General features: G+C 37.6%; 3 protein-coding genes across 3 annotated transcripts; all 3 read left to right on the forward strand.

Moving 5' to 3' along the window:
- Positions 1 to 237: 237 nt before the first annotated feature.
- Positions 238 to 9,199, forward strand: LOC147169375 (tetratricopeptide repeat protein 39B-like). The gene is made up of 18 exons (XM_086081796.1): positions 238 to 380; positions 508 to 536; positions 1,354 to 1,458; positions 1,542 to 1,673; positions 1,750 to 1,826; positions 3,058 to 3,187; positions 3,271 to 3,373; positions 3,456 to 3,521; positions 3,615 to 3,723; positions 3,800 to 3,867; positions 4,763 to 4,822; positions 4,900 to 5,061; positions 5,192 to 5,283; positions 5,356 to 5,476; positions 5,556 to 5,667; positions 5,735 to 5,852; positions 7,633 to 7,749; positions 7,825 to 9,199. The coding sequence occupies exons 1-18, from the start codon at positions 351 to 353 to the stop codon at positions 7,937 to 7,939; spliced, it is 1,746 nt and encodes a 581-aa protein (XP_085937922.1). The 5' UTR covers positions 238 to 350; the 3' UTR covers positions 7,940 to 9,199.
- A 494-nt stretch (positions 9,200 to 9,693) lies between these two features.
- Positions 9,694 to 14,793, forward strand: dnajb14 (DnaJ heat shock protein family (Hsp40) member B14). The gene is made up of 8 exons (XM_086081803.1): positions 9,694 to 9,863; positions 11,288 to 11,450; positions 11,661 to 11,806; positions 11,883 to 12,077; positions 12,367 to 12,452; positions 12,532 to 12,641; positions 12,805 to 12,977; positions 14,192 to 14,793. Exons 1-8 carry the CDS (start codon positions 9,731 to 9,733, stop codon positions 14,314 to 14,316), a joined length of 1,131 nt encoding a protein of 376 aa, XP_085937929.1. The 5' UTR covers positions 9,694 to 9,730; the 3' UTR covers positions 14,317 to 14,793.
- Positions 14,794 to 15,322: 529 nt separating this feature from the next.
- pla2g12a (phospholipase A2, group XIIA) lies at positions 15,323 to 18,599 on the forward strand. Its single transcript, XM_086081804.1, has 4 exons — positions 15,323 to 15,647; positions 16,487 to 16,563; positions 16,684 to 16,849; positions 17,753 to 18,599. Exons 1-4 carry the CDS (start codon positions 15,443 to 15,445, stop codon positions 17,869 to 17,871), a joined length of 567 nt encoding a protein of 188 aa, XP_085937930.1. The 5' UTR covers positions 15,323 to 15,442; the 3' UTR covers positions 17,872 to 18,599.
- Positions 18,600 to 19,072: the final 473 nt, after the last annotated feature.

Genomic DNA, 19,072 nt, shown 5'->3' on the forward strand with positions numbered 1-19,072 from the left:
GAGCTATAAGCATTAATGTCCTAAACACATGTTCCAAAGAAAGCAGTTTCCTCTTTTAGGTTTTCTGTTTTAAATATCCCGAGATCACAATGCCAAATGGTAATTGCAATTTCACACCGCAGCCTTTTCCTGGATAGGTTTCTTTTTAGATGGTGAAACAACCAGTGGATATCAGGCGATACAAGAGTGGGCTGGCCCAAGTAACCTTAGTAAAGTATAAATATGAAGGAAGGGACTGCCTAATGAACATTTATTTTCCAAGAGAAGGTGAAGATCGCTAAACAGAGCTGCAAATAATCTTCTTTTCATTCATCTTGAGGCGTACAGACAAAAAGTGTGTATTCTTGCAAATGGAGATCGAAGACTACTCCCAACAGCAGGTTAGTGCTTGTTACTAATTCTCATTAATTACATAATGCTGTTTTGTTCATCTCAATATAGACATTAAAAGGAATGCTGTGGTGTAATGTGTCAAAAAGTTTAGCTTTTCCATTCCTTTGCTTTTAGGTGGACAAGCCCTGTTCTGGAAATGTATTGTAAGTAATTGTATTCTTTTTAATTTAATTAATAATTACTATGCACTGCATAGCATGTAGGTAGTGATACCGTAACATAACGGATGACAGAAATAAGGGAATTACTTCAATTTGCAATATGCTATACACACACTAGAGGGCACTATATGCACTGACACTTGAACCTTGTATAGTTTTTTTTTGTTTATGTTGCAATACAAGATGAAGACTTTCAGTACTTTTGAGTGCCATTGCATATATTATGATAATGATGTACAATATTATGTCCTTGATTATCTCCTTGGTTGTTTTGGCAGTGCAGTAGTGTGCTTTGGGTCATTATGTTGTTGCATGGTGAAGAATCTTTCAATTGCTTCATTTTGTTCCTCATTTTGCTGCTAACAAAATCATCAATTAAAAATATTGAGCCGCAATCTCTATGTAGAATCCATGCGAACCAGAGCTATGACGAGCTTGCGTGCTTGGGATCACAAGCAGATGCTTTTATTCCCCAAGCCTTCAAATCACTTTTTTTCATTGATCCTTAAACCTTTGTTCAGAATTTATTGGCCACTCTCAGTACTTTTAGGCAAATTGCCTTCCTTGTCTTAATGTCCACGACGGCTTCCTTGGCCTTTTTTTGAGCGTAGCATCTGTCCTTGTGTTTAATGTTTATGAGCTTCACTACCGTGCTGTGGATTATTTTGGGGTCTTCTTTTCTGGATTAGCAACGGCATTGGATCACCCAAACCTGCACCATCTACCTGGAAGGCAGCAACTAAAGGTTATAAATATCTTCTATGTATACAGTATTCTACATTTCTATTATTCCCTCCAGAGAACCACCCATGGATTTAGAGGCTGCATTGAAGGAGTGTTCCGGCGCCCTTGATCTCTTTCTGAACAACAGGTTTGCAGATGCCTTGGCTCTTTTAGAACCCTGGTAAGTCCCACTACGCAGTCTCCACACATTTACATGACATACAGGACAAGATATGATACAAGATGTGTTTGTGTTGATTACAGGAAGAGCCAGAGCATGTACCACGCGATGGGCTACAGCAGCATTCTGGTCATGCAGGCGGGCATGACTTTTGACCCCAAGGACATGGATGCTGCTATGGAGTCACTGAGCGACGCCCTGCTGACATGCCAGAGGTATGGCCCGAGAGTTAGTCGCAAACATGTTGAATATACACCGATTAAATAATCTTTTTGTCTTTCCCAACTTTAGGTTTAGAAAGAAAACAGGAATAATGGAGACTCTGACTAATCTGTGGTACAGACAATCACCTGAAAGCCTGACAGAAGGTGAGTTAGGCATTAGGTCCCATCAATGCCGTATGAACATGCCTGTAAAGTGAATTAATTCCAATTGAAAACAGACAATTGTACATTGATGTTTACAAAAAACACATACATTAGAGCCATTGAAGACTCTAAAGTGTCCTTAATGGGCTCTTTGCACAAATCCACTACTTCCTGAACTCAGTACCACTCGTGCAAAGAGCCCATTCTGGACAAAATATCAACTTTTTACTGCATAAATGGCTCAAAGACAAATTAGCTTTGGGAAGACAATTTAGTATTCAACAAACCTGAGATATTTTGTAGACATCAAAGACAATTTAGAGTTAATGATGGAACCTAACATACATGTTGTTTTAATATTAACTCATTCACTGCCATTGACGACTATAGACGTCAAAAATAAATTTGAACTATTTCTATTAGTTTAAAAATGTTTTTCCACTTTTGTTAACAAGAGTATGAAACCTAGAAATTTTTTAATTATACATTTAGAACAGATATAAAATTTGTGATTATTCGTGAGTTAACTAGTAAAGTCATGCAATTAATTACGATCGCCTGACGCCCCTAATTTTTAATCATCTTTTTTTAATCGTAATTAATTGCATGACTTTACTAGTTAACTCACGATTAATCGCAAATTTGATATCTGTTCTAAATGTACAATATTTTTTTCTAGGTTTTCATACTCTTGTTAACAAAAGTAGAAACAAATGTTAAACTAATAGAAATAGGTCAAATGAATTTTTGACGTTTATAGCCATCAATGGCAGTGAATGAGTTAATCACAAATTTTATATCTGTTCTAAATGTACAATAAAACATTTTTTATAGGTTTTTATACTCTTGTTAACAAAAGTGGAACAAAAATGTTAAACTAACAGAAATAGTACAAATGAATTGTTGACGTCTATAGCCGTCAATGGCAGGGAATGTGTTAATTTGATAACTTCATTATTTTTCATGTACAATTAATATCTTTAAAAAGTAATTTTGCCACTTGCTGTCGACTGAAAGTGACATCACCTGTGTTGAGGAAGTAGGTAACGACCAATCACGTCTCTTACAAAAATGCAGATTTTGGTTCCGCAAATGTTTACGTAATCACATATAAATAGGTTTTGTCAAACATGAATTTGACATTGCAATTCTCTGTTCTTTTGGGCTCCCAAATAGACTAGACAGGCGTATAAATCTGTTCTGCTCACGTCACGTCATGTTTAACACACAGAGGAGATGCACGCTGAGCTCTGCTACGCCGAAGTGCTGCTGCAGAAGGCGGCGCTCACGTTCCTCGACGAGAGCATCATCGGTTTCATCAAGGGAGGCATGAGGATCCGAAATAGTTATCAGATTTTCAAGTAAGTGAGACGCAGGCATTGGCACTTATGTGACTTTTGCGTTTTAAGAAAAATGCTATGTTGTTGTGTGTGTGTGTGTGCAGGGAATGTCAGGTCATGGTCCAAAGCAATACACAAATGCAGAAGAAGGGCACGCATGTTCACTTTAAGGGCGGCGTCAGCATGGGCATTGGATCTTTTAATCTGGTGGGATCTCTCACCAACCTATAGTATAGACATTCACATAGAGCATATCTGGAACTAAAACGAGTTATTTTTTCTTTTCCAGATGCTATCTCTGCTACCAGCTAGAATCCTCAAGCTTATGGAGTTTTTGGGGTTCTCAGGGGACAGGGTAGGTCAAAAAAATTCGGAATATTTGGATTTTGGGTGAAATTTGTATGCATGTCATATATGCATGTCATTTTTTATTTTTGTTATCCCACAGGAGTTGGGTTTGTCCGAGTTGCGAGCGGGCGCATCCAGCGACAGTCTGCGCTCCATTCTCAGCACTTTGACTCTGCTAATGTTTCACCTCTACATCTCAGTCATTCTGGGTAAAGAAAGATCACTTGATTACTGAATTCAAGCTTTTTGTTTTGTTTTAAAGCGCATTCCCTTATCTACCCAAAGGTTCTGGCGATGTGGACCTAAGCGAGGCCGAGGCTCTGCTGGAGCCTTATGCTCAAAGGTTCCCAAATGTAAGCCATCGAAATGACTTTTGCCTCATCAAATACAATAAAAAGGATGCACAATGTGTAATTCTGTGCTCAGAAATGACAAACCCTAAATAGGTAGCATCGGTAGCATCTTCTAATGCCAAAAATGGTGTGTCAAGTATAATCTAATTAAACATATTAATGTTTGCAAAATCGCACACACTCGCTGCTTGGACTAAACTGTCTTTGATGATTGCAAAAATGCAGTTTCGGCTCATTGAAGTTGGGATTGACTTAAGAGTTTACTAAAAAATGCATTAGCATTTTTTCGCATTTGCGAAAACAACCGCCTCAAATGCATTGAAGACAAAATGGTCTATGATATGTACAAAAAAAGAACAAACGCGATGTAAATTAGGTTGAGGTCTATGACAACAATTATTATTTTTTTGTCTTGTCTAAACGTTTGAGAAGACAACATTTTCGTCAAGGTCCACAAAAATGTGTACTTTAGGTTTATACAAAACAAAAAAATATTCATTAACGTTTTCAAAATTGCATGTTTGGTTTTCTTTGTTTCTGTAAATGCGTAGGCTAGTTACACACTAAAATCGTCTTTTAATGCTTATGAAAATGTGTATGTTAGGTTCGTTCAAGACTACGACATTGTCTTCCATGTTTACTAAAAAAAATAAAAAAATAAAATACCTCTCTCTGAAGACTCAAAACTGTCCATCTTTGAAGTTTCCAAAGACGCTTGACCTAGCACTGAAGACTAAACAGTCTTTAAGATTTCTTATTAAAATAATAATAATAATAATAATAAAAACGGTTGGGTGAATGGAAGACTCAAAATTGTCCTTAATTTTTTTAAATGAAAAAATAAATTACATCATTACATGTTTTTCAACGTATATGTGTATATTTTATCCCAAAGGGTGCCCTGATGCTTTTCTACGTTTCAAGAATTGCCTTGCTCAAAGGAAACGTCACATTTGTAAGAGATTCTCACTAAATTCACTTCACTTGATTGTGGCTCCACTTGTTTGCTGATTGTTGCATTTTTCTGTTTAGGCTCAAGAAAAGTTCCACGCTTGCATCGCCGCTCAGCAGGAGTGGCGCCAGATTCACCACCTGTGCTACTGGGAGCTCATGTGGGCCTACTCCTTCGAACAGAATTGGCGGGAAGCCTACCATTACGCTGATCTGCTCTGCAAGGAGAGCAAATGGTCACAGGTGATTCTTCGATGTTGAGGAAAATATTTTTTGGGGTTACACTGAAGCCTGGAAAGTTTCTTAGTGTTTATGAAATCTATTGTTTGGGTTCACCGAGAAGACTGGCTCTTGTCTCATTCTCTGCTTGCAGGCCGTCTACGTGTTCCAGAAGGCGTCCATACTGAGCATGCTCCCGGAGGAGGAAGTCAAGAAACTGGGTGAAAATGTGGTGGACTTATTCAGGTATGCGAAAAAAGGAGACAAAAGCATTTTGCACTTTGACCTTACAGGGAGTGACGGTAGTGTGCTTTCCAGGGAGGTGGACGGTCTGAGGCTGAGGATGGCCGGGAAGTCCATCCCGACTGAGAAGTTTGCGGCCAAGAAGGCTCAGCGCTACACCTCCCCCAAGCCCGTCAAACTGGTCGTCCCGGCTCTGGTCAGGACTTTTCTTTGGGATTCACTGACTTAAACAAACCATTTTTAGATAAAACGTCGTCCATTTTTGCGGCTCGCAGGAGATGATGTACGTGTGGAACGGCTTCACCATTGTTGGCAAAAGAGCCGACTTGACGGAAAACATCCTGGCTACGTTGGAGAAGGCAGAGGAGGAGCTCAAGTATAACTCAAGTGAGGATGAAGACCACAGTAGCTCTTTTAGTCAAATATCCAGTAACACTGTGTTCATAATGCACAGACCCGTCAGACTACCACCTCGACGACCAGTGTGTGGTTCAGATGCTCAAGGGCTTGTGTCTGAGGCAGTTGGGGCAGCTCGACCAGGCAGAAGTCTGTTTCACCCGTGTTTTATCCAGGTGAGATCCACATGGAGTTCACACACATACCTAAATAGGCCTGAACAGTTTGGCTTCACTCCAGCAAGAGTACAATAAAAGGGAAAATTGGTCACTTGTCACATGTCAAACCTGCCTCGTCACATCCGTTAAAGAGAATTGGATAAGAACGCACAATAATATATTAAAACATAATAATAATAACTGTCCGGTGTTAAGTTGCAATCAATTCCTGTGAAATTTGTAACACAACATGTCAAACCCATCTAGCTACATCCACAACTTACTTAATTGCAATACTGAAAATTAAGCTTTAAAAAGAGGAGAAAATTCTCCCAAAATATTTGTTTTCTTTTTCTTTTCTTTTTTTGCTTCCTTCATTTTTGTGAAATATGACCTCTTTTCACCTCATGTCAAACCAGTCTAGTCACATCCATTAAAGAGAAGAACAGAACGCGCAATAATGATAATTGTCCAGTGTTAAGTTGTAATCAAGGCCTGTGAAATTTGTCCCACACCTGCCACATGTCAAACCTGTCTGGCCACATTCACAACTTGATATGTGACATTGATAGTTCAGTTTTAAAGAAAATAAATGGATACATTAATTTTTTTGGTATAAAACAAGAAAACGTTTAAACGTAAAAAAATAAAAATTGAAAAATCTTCAAAACACTATAATTATGCAAGTTCATTTTGGATGAAACAAATGTATTAAATTCATTTTAAAATAAAACAAGTGTGAGGTGCAAATGTGTAAATTTAAACACACACAAATGAGTATTAATTAGTATTTATGATTATGCTGATTTTATAATTGTAGAGTGTAATAGAATTTCAATTAATTGCATAGCCCTACACCAGAATGTCCAATGTTAAATTCTACCACTTGTCACAACAACAAGCCCGTCCAGTCACTTCAACGTGGATTCCATAAGACAGGCCCAACATGGGAACTTTACATTGACATACAACTCAACATTAACTCATATATCAGACCTAAAAAAATTAATTTGAACTATTTTTACTATTCACTTTTGTTAACAAGAGTATGAAAACCTAGAATTTTTTTAAATTGTACATTTATAACAGATATAATAATTATGATTAATCGCGAGTTAACTATTGAAGTCATGCCCCTAACTTTTAATAATCTTTTCTTTTTTTTTATTAGGGGCATTGGGCGATTACATTTTTTAATTGTAATTAATCACATGACTTCACTAATTAACTCCCGATAAATCACAAATTTTATATCTAAATGTACAATAAAAAAAAATTCTAGGGTTTCATACTCTTGTTAACAAAAGTGGGGGAAAAAGTGAAACTAATAGAAATAGTCCAAATTAATTTTTGACGTCTATAGCCGTCAATGGCAGTGAATGAGTTAATTAACAAACACTTTTGTTATAGTCTTCTTATGTGACTTAATTTGCTGAGATTTTGTTAAGGTTCATATGGTGCCCCCCTTTTAAAGGGGCAGTGCTTGGTTATAATAATAATGATAATAATGATGCATCACAGGCTCACTGGGGCAATTGCCCTTTTAGGGATTAATAAAGTCATCTGAATATTTTAAAGATAAAAGAAATGCCCGTCTAGTCACATCCATGTGATTCCAACTAGTTTATATCATACTGTGACAATCTGATACGGTACTTAAAAAGGGATTTGCTCCCTTTCATAATCCACTGTAGCTTGATAGACACATTTTTTTTCTTCTGCTCTTGTATTTTCTTATCAAATTAAAAGTCCAACATTGAGGCGCTCATTCCGGCGTTGAATTGCTGTTTTGTCGCAGCCAAAGCAACCTGAAGCACGACAACTACCTGGCGCCGTTCACCATGTACGAGATGGGCCTGCTGCACAAGCAGAGGGGCGACATCGAAAAGGCCATCGTTGTGATGGAAAGCGCCAAGTAAGTGGCTATGAAAAAGTTCAAAGTTCATTTTTCCGGCTACAAAGCGGTAACACACGCCATTGCGACTCGCAGGATGGACTACAAAGACTACAGCATGGAATCGCGGCTCCACTTCCGCATCCACGCCGTGCTCAACAGCATGGGCTCCTTTGCGGCCAAGATGCCGCCTTCGCGTACGCCGGCGTGAACGCTTCCGTAGCTGCGCTCTATTATTGGCTTTTTTGTACGGGCACTCATCCAGCCTCATGACTCCAATCTCATTTTACGCGGCTTGTACTGTAAATGCGTCACACTGTGGCTTATGTAATATTGTATTTATACGGTAAAAGCATAGTTTTTACTTTTTATCTTTTATGTTGGCAATACATTCTTGTACTGAAATGAGGGTATGTCCTCATATAGTTCATATATTTTTTCTGTATGTGCTGCAATTTTAGTTTGCAACAGACTCAGCCATTAAATGTCGTTATCGGTGAAATTAGCTATTCATTTCATCATGTTCTCTTCCCTGTTGAGAAAAGCAAAGCATTTTTGTGGAGAGAGAGGTGTTTATTTGTTCAAGAGGCAGCGTCTATTTGGAGTTGGTGGCCACTATTTGACAACGGGCATTTATTTACTCAACTGAAGATAGGCAAAGCCTCTATTTGAACACTTTTTTTTCCCCCTCTGTAATATTACTTGAGTCTGTCCATCATGTTAGCTCTTCCTTATTCAGGGAACTCCTTGACGGCAGACACTAAAATAGTGCATGTACTTGAGTAGATGCTGCTGTTTTGATTAGCGACAGAGTTCAAATTGGGCTGGGCGTTTTAAATGTCTGTGTAGTGTGTAAATGCTCTAGAATTATTATTTTTTCCCATCTGTTACCACCTGTTTTCTTTCGCTCCCTCTATTGGGGACACTAATTGGGGAAATACATTCAACGTTTAGGAATACGCTTTTTCCATTTTTTAATCTTTGAGCATCTCCAATATGTTTAGGTGCTGAAATGCTGTATTTTCACCTGTAGGGGTGTTTATTTACTTAACTGCAGATAAGGCAAGACCTTTATCTGTGCCTGAGAATATTCTCGTTCATGCGAATTCATCCTTTCTTTGTGCACAATTTGGGAATTGTTATTTTTCATTAAAAACGCAATTGCAGTGTCACGTTCGATCATCCACCTAATGCAACTTACGAGTTACATGAGCTAAAAGAGGCTGCTTACATGCTCCGACAGGTGCTGCTGTTTTGGTGAGCAACAGAGTTCAAATGGTCTCTACGGGTAACTGCTGTATGGGGAAACAAATAGTATGTTTATTAAAGTTGGCAGCACTATTTGAGGAAAAAAAAACTGTAGTCCTATTCTGGGCCTTGTGGATGTGATGTGTTTTATAAATAACAGTTTTTTTTTCTCTGTATGAAATGTATCAGATGTGCTGAATAAACATTAATGTTCTGCCTGTTACTATTCGTCACAGTCATAGATAAATGAACAAAGATACATTACTTGAGATAGGTAAAAATTAGATCTATCTAAAATATAGATTTAAACGGAATCTATAAATATCTAAAAGATAGATCTGAAAAAGATCTTAACTTTCCATCGAGCAGAAGAGAATTCATTGTTCTGCTTGTCACTATGGTTATATAGATAGATAAATTAAAATTACTGATAAATTACTAATAATTTACTGAAATAATGATCTCGACTCAATATGCTCACAAATTAATTTTACCTTCTGCCATCTAGTTCGGTGGGTCACTGTAAATATAGCTGTATCAATGAACATGGATTTATTTATTTATAGAAAATAATAATTTTGTGAAATTGGAGAATTTCCCTCAGCACACCTGATAATCGCTTAAAATCCCACAGACATCGATTAACCCCCCCCCCCCCCCCCCCCCACCATGACGTGTCAATCAAATAGGGGCAGATCACGTGGTGTATCATGTGACCCGCCCAAGGAAGGAGGAGGGAGGAGGAGGAAAGAAGATGGAAGGGAACCGAGACGAGGCTGAGAAATGTATCAACATCGCGTCGAAAGCTATCGAGGCGGGGGACAAGGAGAAGGCGCTCAAGTTCCTTAACAAAGCGGAGAAGCTCTTCCCCACACCGCGAGCCAAAGGTAAGGCGTTGTTTCCGGTTAGCCGCGTCCCTGGTTTAGGGGATCCACCAGGGACGACAATCCAGCCGGCCAGAATGGTAGACAGACCAGCCGTTTATTCACATTTAGATACGCAACAGACATTTAAATGACCATAACTCTACGTTTGAAAGTCAGTGTGTTAATTTAAAAAACGGTCACCAAGCAGTGAAGGCTTGTCAAACGCTAATAGCGAGCTTGTACGCTAATCAACAAGCTAAACTGTTTATGCGTGTTAGGTCGTTTACAAGTGACCGTCGTTTACATTTCAAACTATCATGAACATGTTCGATTTTTTTCGCCCAAAATGTGTATATTTTTGGCGTAGTTGTAAGCATTAGCACCACCTTGGCTAACTTGAAATCCTACAAAGCGTCACTGCTGTCAGAACTGTCAGCGTCGTGACGTCATCAACATGAGCCGTATGGTGAGGTGAGGCAGGGCAAATTACGTCGCTAAATCCAGGTTACTTTGCACGACAAATTGTCCTTCTCTAAAAATTATAAATCTAAGCAAAAAAATATTTAAAAAAAAATCTAAATACATACATTTAAAAACGCACCTGAGTCAACTTTTGTTGTGAATTGGTGCAATATAAACACCATTGAATGGAATCGAAGTTCATTTTTTTATTCTGTGTTTTAGATTGAATCTTCTTCTGTTTTTTTTCCATGTGAAACCAGTGAACATTTTGGTCTAGAACAGTGTTTGATAATCAGAGTTTTATGACCATTGTCAGTGAAAGGTACAATCACAACTAGTTTTTTTTAATTACAAAAATCTCCCAGTAAATCACCAAACAAAGGTGAAATGATTGAATTGATGATCTTGTCTCAATTAACTCACACATTTATAAATACAAAAATACATGCATGTAATAGGCATAATAAGTATTTATGTTCCAAGGAATGTTCCAAGAACAACATCCAACTTTTGCGTGAAAAACTTACAACAAAACAGTCACAATATTACAAGAATGTAAAAAGTTGTGATATTATAGGGAAAAACAGTGCCCCAAGTTTTACAGGAGTAGCCAAAAATATTAAGAGGAGGAAAAATGGCAGAATACAGCACAAAATATTTGGAAAATTTGCGAGAAAACAAAACAAAAATTGTTTTATAGAGGAACAAAGTTACGATGTTATAAGCATAAACTTAAGAAATTTAGGAAAAACTTTATCCAAGCAATGATTCAGTTTAAATGTGTAAATAGAAATAATACCTAAATACAAGTTTCAAAACAACCCTTAAAGCTTAGTTAAATACAACTAACTGTGCTTCACCAGTGATTCATTTGCGTACCAATAGAGGCAGCCCACATACCACTGATGGTACTCGTACCACACTTTGAAAACCACTGCTGTTAATCGACGGGATCTTGTCCTCTTATTTTCATTTTATTACAGCCTTGTTGGAAGCGCTAACCAAGAATGGGAGCTCTGCGGCTAACGGCGTGCATCGGAGGCGTCCGGCGGAAGATGGCAGAGCGCAAGCGGCGAAAGAACGCGAGTCCACGGGGGGAGAATCCTCCAAAGTGTTCACGCAAGAACAGGTGGAAGGAGTCCAAAGGTGAGAGTGCTGGCTTAAAATTTAACAGGGGCGCTTGTTAATGTTCATTTTGAGACATTCATCCATCTGTCTATTTTCTGTAGCGCTTAGGCACATTATTACAATTTTAAAATGGCATCTTACTACATTGCGATGTCAATTTGATTAACTCGTCAGTCTTCATGTGTATTTTGTAACTATTGATCTTTTTTTTTTTTTTTTGTCTGTCAGAATAAAGCGCTGTAAAGACTACTACGAAGTTCTCGGCATCACCAAAGAAGCCAGCGAGGACGAGCTGAAGAAAGCGTACAGGAAGCTGGCCCTCAAGTTCCACCCGGACAAGAACCACGCTCCAGGAGCAACGGACGCCTTTAAAAGTACATCTCCCCTCAATCACCTTTTTATACAATTAATGTGCTCTAAAACTCATAGAAGCTCTGTGTCCTTTGCCAGAAATCGGTAACGCTTACGCGGTGCTGAGCAATCCGACTAAACGGCGGCAGTATGACCTCACGGGAGGCGAAGAGCCAAGCGGACCGGGTCACTCGCATGGCGGTGGCAACGGCTTTGACTTCCACAGAGGCTTCGAGGCAGACATCACGCCTGAAGATCTCTTCAACATGTTCTTTGGAGGAGGATTTCCCTCCTGTGAGTTACACACGTACAAATGTGGCAATCAGGGCTGCAACTAACCATTATTTTAATAATTGATTAATCTGTCGATTAACTGATGAATTGGATTTAAAAACGTGTTTTATTTTCCATTCCTTTATTCACAAAAATGGCATTAATTCAGTTTGACAGTACAGAAAATGTACAAACAATTATAATTCAGTTCCTAGTTTGATCTTGATTGTTTTTCAAAGTGAAAGATGATGTTTGCAAAGTTAGGTTTGCAGCTGTGGACATCAAATGTATATATTTTTTCATCTCTCAGCAAGCGCGCAGTCGTTCACCAACGGCAGGACGAGCTACAGCCATCACGCGGATTACCGGCAAGAGAGGACAGATGAAAGAGGAGACGTACGTACCGTGGTGTAGTGAGGCAGCGTTGCTGTTGTGTCTTCATTGTACGTGTTGTTAAAGTTGTTTTTTTCTCCAGGGGGGTTTCTCCATGTTCATTCAGCTGATGCCCATCGTGGTCCTGATTTTGGTGTCAATACTGAGCCAGATGATGGTTTCTCCTCCTCCTTACAGCCTTTACTCTCGACCGTAAGTGCTGCATGCAAAAAACGAAAATTAAAAGTGTATATTTAAACACCAAAACGTAAAAAAAAAAAATGTTTTGCTTCATGCTAATATTGTCAACCACCATAAAGTGGCTACCGTAAATTAGCTTAATTACGCTAATTGTAACGCCACGGATGCTCCCAAGGTCCACGGGTCAGACGGTGAAGCGGCAGACGGAAAACCTGCATGTGGATTACTACGTCACCAGAGACTTCAAGTCGGAGTATAAGGCGGCGGCGCTGCAGCAGATCGAGAAAAGTGTGGAGGAAGACTACGTGACTAATGTCAGAAATACCTGCTGGAAGGAGAGACAGACAAGTAAGAGATTTAGCTTTTTATGACATTTCTAGCCTCCCTCATGAAAAATAAAAAGCCTTCTCAATCATTACTTAATAATCAAATAAATGCATTAAATGAAAAAAACATGTTCAATCAGTACAAATATTATTAAACGTTTCATTAAATAGTTAAAAAAAATATACATAAAATTGCCTTCAATAGAATACGAATAATTAAATAGGGTAACATTGTGTTAAACAGGAGAAAAGTCTATTAAATAGAATTTTCTTATATAGATTAACATTCCATCAAAAAAAAGAAATAAAAATGCCATTAAATAAATAGTGTATTCAGTAAGGAAAAATAAAAAAAATACAACTGTCATTAAGTATTAACTGTCAGTAAAATAACTAAAATCTCATTAAATAATTAAATTCTGTCAAATAAGAATAGTTAAATCAACATCCCATTAAATAGTTAAAACAATTAATTAAATAAAAAAAATCCTGAATATAAATATAAATTCAAAACAATAACATCACCTGAATTAATAAAATTACATTAAATAAACATTTAATGAAGCAAAAATGCACACAATTAAAATGGCATTAAAAGAATACAATTGTAACTAAACGGTAACTGGCACACCATAAAATTCAATTTAAAAACTACCCTGTTATTGTATAAATCAAGTGAATATTCCATCTCCCAAAATAATTACAATGTCCTTACATTCAATAAAATGTTTTTAAAATAAAATTGCCATTAAATAAATAAAATTACTATAATTGTCAACTACACAAACTAACTTGTCTTTAAATAATGACATTTTATTAAATGAATAAATGTTCTTTTCATCATTCAATAATTTCAATTACATATGAATATCCATCCATCCATTCATTTTCTTAACCGCTTATTCCTCACAAGGGTCGCGGGGTACATATGAATATATTAATTTTAAAAAGTATATTAATCGATAAAATGGCCTTAGATTAAAAGGTTACATTAATCTCAACTGCATTTAATAAATAAATGAAAACTTCAGTTAATAAAATGACATGAATTAGATTGCCATTAAATTATCAAGCGGTTCAGATAATGGTTGGATTATATTAAATAAATAATAATGCCATTACATAAATGATTATGATTTAGGTTCAGTATAAATAATATATTTTATACTGTAATATCAAGTACACTGAATTCAATTTTAAATTGTTATTTATTTATTTTTCCTCCACCCACCGCAGAAACAGACCTGTTGTATGCTGCCAAGGTGTACCGGGACGACCGCATGCGCAAGAAGGCGGAGTTTATGACCATGGAAAACTGCAAAGAGCTGGACAGACTAAATAATCTCTTTCGAGGCGGATGACTTTCTTAGACACTGTTAGATGTTATAATGTATACAAATGTAGATGTGTGTATGTTCAGGTTTTTTTTTTGTTTTTTTTAAAGACGAGTATTTAGGAGTAACACGACAAATTCCTACTGAGAAAAAGTAGTACTTAATGTTCACCTCACTGTTCCATCCTAAACAAAGTCTCGACATTCCGGAGAAGGGTTTTTCTGCTGTTTCATCAGAATCATGAGGGATTTAAAAAAGTATTGAGTGCATCCACTTCCCTGTTGTTCATGCCACCAATCAGCTTCCAGCATGACATAAATATCCATGTGGAAACGTCAGCGAGTGGAAGGAGGAAAACTGCAGTCACTTTGGGAACTGACGTGCATTCATACAAGATGTTTGTTTGTTTTTTGGACCTTTATGCAGTTATTTAAAGTAACTAGAAGAAAGTGATTTTCTTCCACGCTCGCTTGTCAAAGGAATAAAGTAATATTAATAACTGGAGGTTTTTGCTTGCTTCTCTTTAGATACACACACACACACACACATTGTGGCCTCTACTGTATGTGCAGTATTTTTCAGTTTTAATTTTTCACTTAATTTTGCTCTCTTGTTGCATCTTCTGAGTTGGCAAACTAATTGCAAATTCAAAATTCTGTGATCCCCAACCATATTAGTTTGTCAATTTCAAATTACTTACTAGATGACAGAAATCACATCACTTTTTTAAAACTTGTTCGTAACAAAATATTGCGTCACACCGGAAACGCAAAAGCTTACGCACATTCTCATTGGTTTATCTTGGCTATCAATGCAACTCGGAAATAAGAATATTTTACAGTATTCCCACCTTCAACTGGAAAAGGGGCATTATAACGCTACTTGGAATTTGTCAGAATTCCAAATAAGTCCGCGAGACTTAAGATTAAGAAAAATATAAACTGAAACTATTTCAATAACGCTATTAGACCACTTCGCGGTTCGGGATTTGTAAAACTCCAAATGTAAGGGAATGCAGCACGTGTCACGTGATTTCCCTAAACCCGGAAATGAACGCTGTTTCAAGAAAATGGAAACAGTCGAAAATGCCTTAAAGACAACGCGTATTGCATGAACTCTGTCACTATTGGCTCTTCTTTTTATCTAGCCGGTCATGCTAACGATTACCCATGTTGTTTTCATCCTGGTCGTATGCGTGGCGTCCGTGTCATGCTGTGGACAGAAAGCGGAGACTCCTGACTGGCGAATGACTCTGAAAACGATCCGCAATGGCATCCATAAAATCGACACGTACCTCAACGCGGCTCTGGATCTGTTCGGCGGCGATGACGGCTTGTGTCGGTACAAGTGTAGTGACGGTAGGCAGATTTTAGTACAATTTTATGTTTTGTTTTTTATAATTGTACATCAGTGCGTCAGACACTGCCAGCCAACTCGATCTTGGTACCTGCGGTTTTTTCTTCCTTATTTATTTATTTATTGCTCAGAGGTAGGAAAATAACGCACACTGTAATAATTGAGTAAAAGTACAGATAGGTTAAAAGTAGAAGGACTCATTCAACTCCTAAAGTAAAAATCTTTCTGACATCATGATCAGCCACAGGGCGGCATGGCTAGCGGTTTGGAAATGTGCCTCAGAATTTGATAAATAAAGTTTATTTTATTTTATTGTGCGGTTAACTTGACCTCCCTATATTTACTAAACTCAACTTTATTAATAAAACTGGCAACGGTGATGATGATAAATTAATGAATGAGTAGTAAAAATACAGATATGTTTCAAGTGTAGGGAGTAAAGTAAGTACAAAGGCGTAGGGAAAATACTCATGTAAAGTACGCATGATGATGATGCTAATAATAATATAGTGATAATAATAATAGTTATTATTATTATTATAACTATTTTTATTATTATGCATCAGATTTGACCTAAATAGCGAATGTAACTTCCTACCACTGTGTATAAAGTGAATTGGTGTCATCAACTCATTTGAAGTCCATCGCCAAACAAAGCATTACCTGTGTTCTCTTGGATGCCTTTTGTTTATCACTGAGAGTTTTTCAGTATAAACTAAAGCAGCCTAAATACTGCAGTTTTAATATCTCCGTTGCACCTTGAGTGGCACACGCTGCTGATGTGTTCATCAGATTGGTAGATAACAGTGGTAGTGAGTTCACCTTTGCTCTCCTCTCTCAGGTTACAAGCCGGTTCCTCGTCCCGGATCCAAGCCGCCGCCGCCCAACGGTTGTGGGACACCGCTCTTTGGAATCCAGGTGACGCTATTCGCAGTTGGTTTAATTTATACAAAACATCAGCATGGGGCTTCTCATACTACCTCCAGAGCCAGAGAATTAAAAAAAGGCTGTCAATGTGAACGTGTGTTGTGTTTCCAGTTCGACATTGGCATCCCATCCATGACCAAATGCTGCAATCAGCACGACCGCTGCTATGACACGTGTGGCCGCGACAAGCATGACTGCGATGAGCAGTTCCAGGACTGTCTGGAGACCATCTGCAGGAACGTGCAACGGACCCTGGGATTGACCCACAGTGTTCAAGGTAATTCAGGGCGCAGACACTCAAGTGAGAAAAAGGCAAGCCAACTTTTTTGTTTCATACACGAGGTAACTCAATGTCCTTTTCATGATTAAAAATAATAACTGTGGAAAAGTTATTCTTTTTAGTTTAAAATGTCTTACGTTAACTCAAATCCTGCGTCGCATTGTGGCTAACGTTAGAATCCTGGTTGTTTATTACGATTATTGAAATCCTTGTTGTGGTGGATGCTACATGCTAAACTAGCGAGCTAGCTGGTGAGAGGCGGCAGCAAACTACTGTAATTACATACGTCACACAATTTTTGCAGGGACTACTTCTTATTCTACTTTTTTTTTGGGTGGTTGGCAAATACTTTTGGTGCATTACCGCCACCTTTTTTGATGAGAAAACAAGTGAGCCAAGGGTTTTTTGACGTCTATTTCTGTTGACAGCAGGCGGTAGTAGACTGTTAAAATGGCTGCACTCTTTGATGGATGAAAACAGGTGGATTCATTTTCTCAATAATTATTCCAAAAACACAATATTAAATCAGTATACTGTTTTATTAGACTAGTGGGGGCACGTAGAACTTATTAATAAAAATAACTTTAAAGTTGTTCTTTTTGAGTTTGTTTGTTTTTTACATCTCAAAATTGAGCTGCAATTTATTTTGTACACATGATAATTGAGTGTTAAAAATTTGGCAGCTTCCAAGTTGTGATTTAGTTTATTTTTAATCATTTATGACATCAGTTAATTTTTTTTAACACCAAAACGATAATTAAGAATGTTAAAAGATTTGTATTTAGAATTTAGGGAAATTAGCGTTTGAGTTTTTTTTTTTTAATTATATATATATATATATATATATATTGTATTCATTTTGTGAACTCAGTTGGTCCTTTTGTGTCTTTCTTTGCTCAGCGTGTGAGTCTGCGGTGACGCTGCTGTTCGACGCCGTGATGCACTTGGGATGCAAACCGTACTTGGACAGTCAGCGAGAGTCGTGCGTGTGTCAGTACGAGGTGAAGAAGGAGCTGTGACTGAGTTTGTGGATGGACTTTTGATCTAATGATATCAGAGGCTCCACAAAGTAGACGTTTCTCAGGGATAGAGCTGCTGCTTTTTAGAAACCGGACTTTATAAATACTCCCTTTTGACTGATATCCTGTAAATAATTTGAAATATATATAGTTTTTTTCCCCCCTGTGTGTTCATTGGGTTGGTCCCAATGGTTGTGAGTGGGGTACACACATACCGATAATCAGACTGATTTGGAAATTTTTTCCCCCCTCCTTTGCAATCAATGGATGTCTCTAAAAGATTGCCCTGTGGCTTGGGGTGTGCTAAGTGATTAATTTAAATTAAATAAAAAAATAAAAACTCTGGGCTGATAATCGTAAATGTTAAGCCTGTTCAATATTTACATTAAAAAAAATATATATATATATGTTTAACACTGGACACAGGGATTGTAAACATTAGCCAATTGCCACTACTCGCTCTTTTTCATCATATATTGTGGCAGTCTGGATGCCCTGTGGCACTACGCTGCCTCTCACATGTCAGTCTCACAGCTCATTTGTGTGGTTTGTAGGTCATCAGGACTACTTACACTTTAAGAGCACTAAGTGTTGATTTGTTGTTTATTTTGCTCGCCTCACATTTAAAAAGCTGTTAAGATGTTTAAAAATTACTGTGTGTACCTTGCTTTAGTTGGATGGGATCCAGTCTGCAAAAGATCATTAAAATGAAGATAATTTATTATTAATTACCTCTGTGTTACGTGTCTTTTTGATAACTGTTTGTGTGTGTGTTTTTTGGGCTGTTTTAATGCCCAATTTACTCCGCCAAGAGAAAGTGACAAAAGTTTTACACACTGTATGCTTTGTCATGAATGATTACACACACTGTGGCTACAATTGTGAAAATAATTAAATTACGGTCAGGCGCTTTTAAGTTTTTTCAAGCCCCACAGGCATTGGCGGCAAAACCTGTTCAACAAGATACGCAATGAGTTACAATTTAAACAACTTCACATTCAAAGACACACTGTAAGTATATATTGTGTAACAAAACGTGAAGAAATCCCTGAGGGAGGATTCAAGGGCCAAAAATAGGGAGGAAGGATGTTTAAGGAGACAATGAAACCAATAAGATGCAGAGAAGGATGTCTGCCATAGATGACTATAATTAAAATCACTATAATTGTCTGTTAGCTAGCAATTCAATGCAATATACAAT

Source organism: Leptonotus elevatus, chromosome 8 (genome assembly GCF_054856555.1).
Source record: "Leptonotus elevatus isolate MCC_2025b chromosome 8, RoL_Lele_1.0, whole genome shotgun sequence".
In the NCBI taxonomy this organism is placed as follows: domain Eukaryota; kingdom Metazoa; phylum Chordata; class Actinopteri; order Syngnathiformes; family Syngnathidae; genus Leptonotus; species Leptonotus elevatus.

Coding starts and splice junctions, on each gene's coding strand:
- LOC147169375 (XM_086081796.1), top strand. CDS start 351: ATGGAGATCGAAGACTACTCCCAACAGCAG. Junction 1,459..1,541: donor TTGGCTCTTTTAGAACCCTG/GTAAGTCCCACT, acceptor TGTTGATTACAG/GAAGAGCCAGAGCATGTACC. Junction 3,724..3,799: donor CTACATCTCAGTCATTCTGG/GTAAAGAAAGAT, acceptor ATCTACCCAAAG/GTTCTGGCGATGTGGACCTA.
- dnajb14 (XM_086081803.1), top strand. CDS start 9,731: ATGGAAGGGAACCGAGACGAGGCTGAGAAATGTATCAACATCGCGTCG. Junction 11,451..11,660: donor CAGGTGGAAGGAGTCCAAAG/GTGAGAGTGCTG, acceptor TTTGTCTGTCAG/AATAAAGCGCTGTAAAGACT. Junction 11,807..11,882: donor AGCAACGGACGCCTTTAAAA/GTACATCTCCCC, acceptor GTCCTTTGCCAG/AAATCGGTAACGCTTACGCG.
- pla2g12a (XM_086081804.1), top strand. CDS start 15,443: ATGCTAACGATTACCCATGTTGTTTTCATCCTGGTCGTATGCGTGGCG. Junction 15,648..16,486: donor TCGGTACAAGTGTAGTGACG/GTAGGCAGATTT, acceptor CTCCTCTCTCAG/GTTACAAGCCGGTTCCTCGT. Junction 16,564..16,683: donor CACCGCTCTTTGGAATCCAG/GTGACGCTATTC, acceptor TTGTGTTTCCAG/TTCGACATTGGCATCCCATC.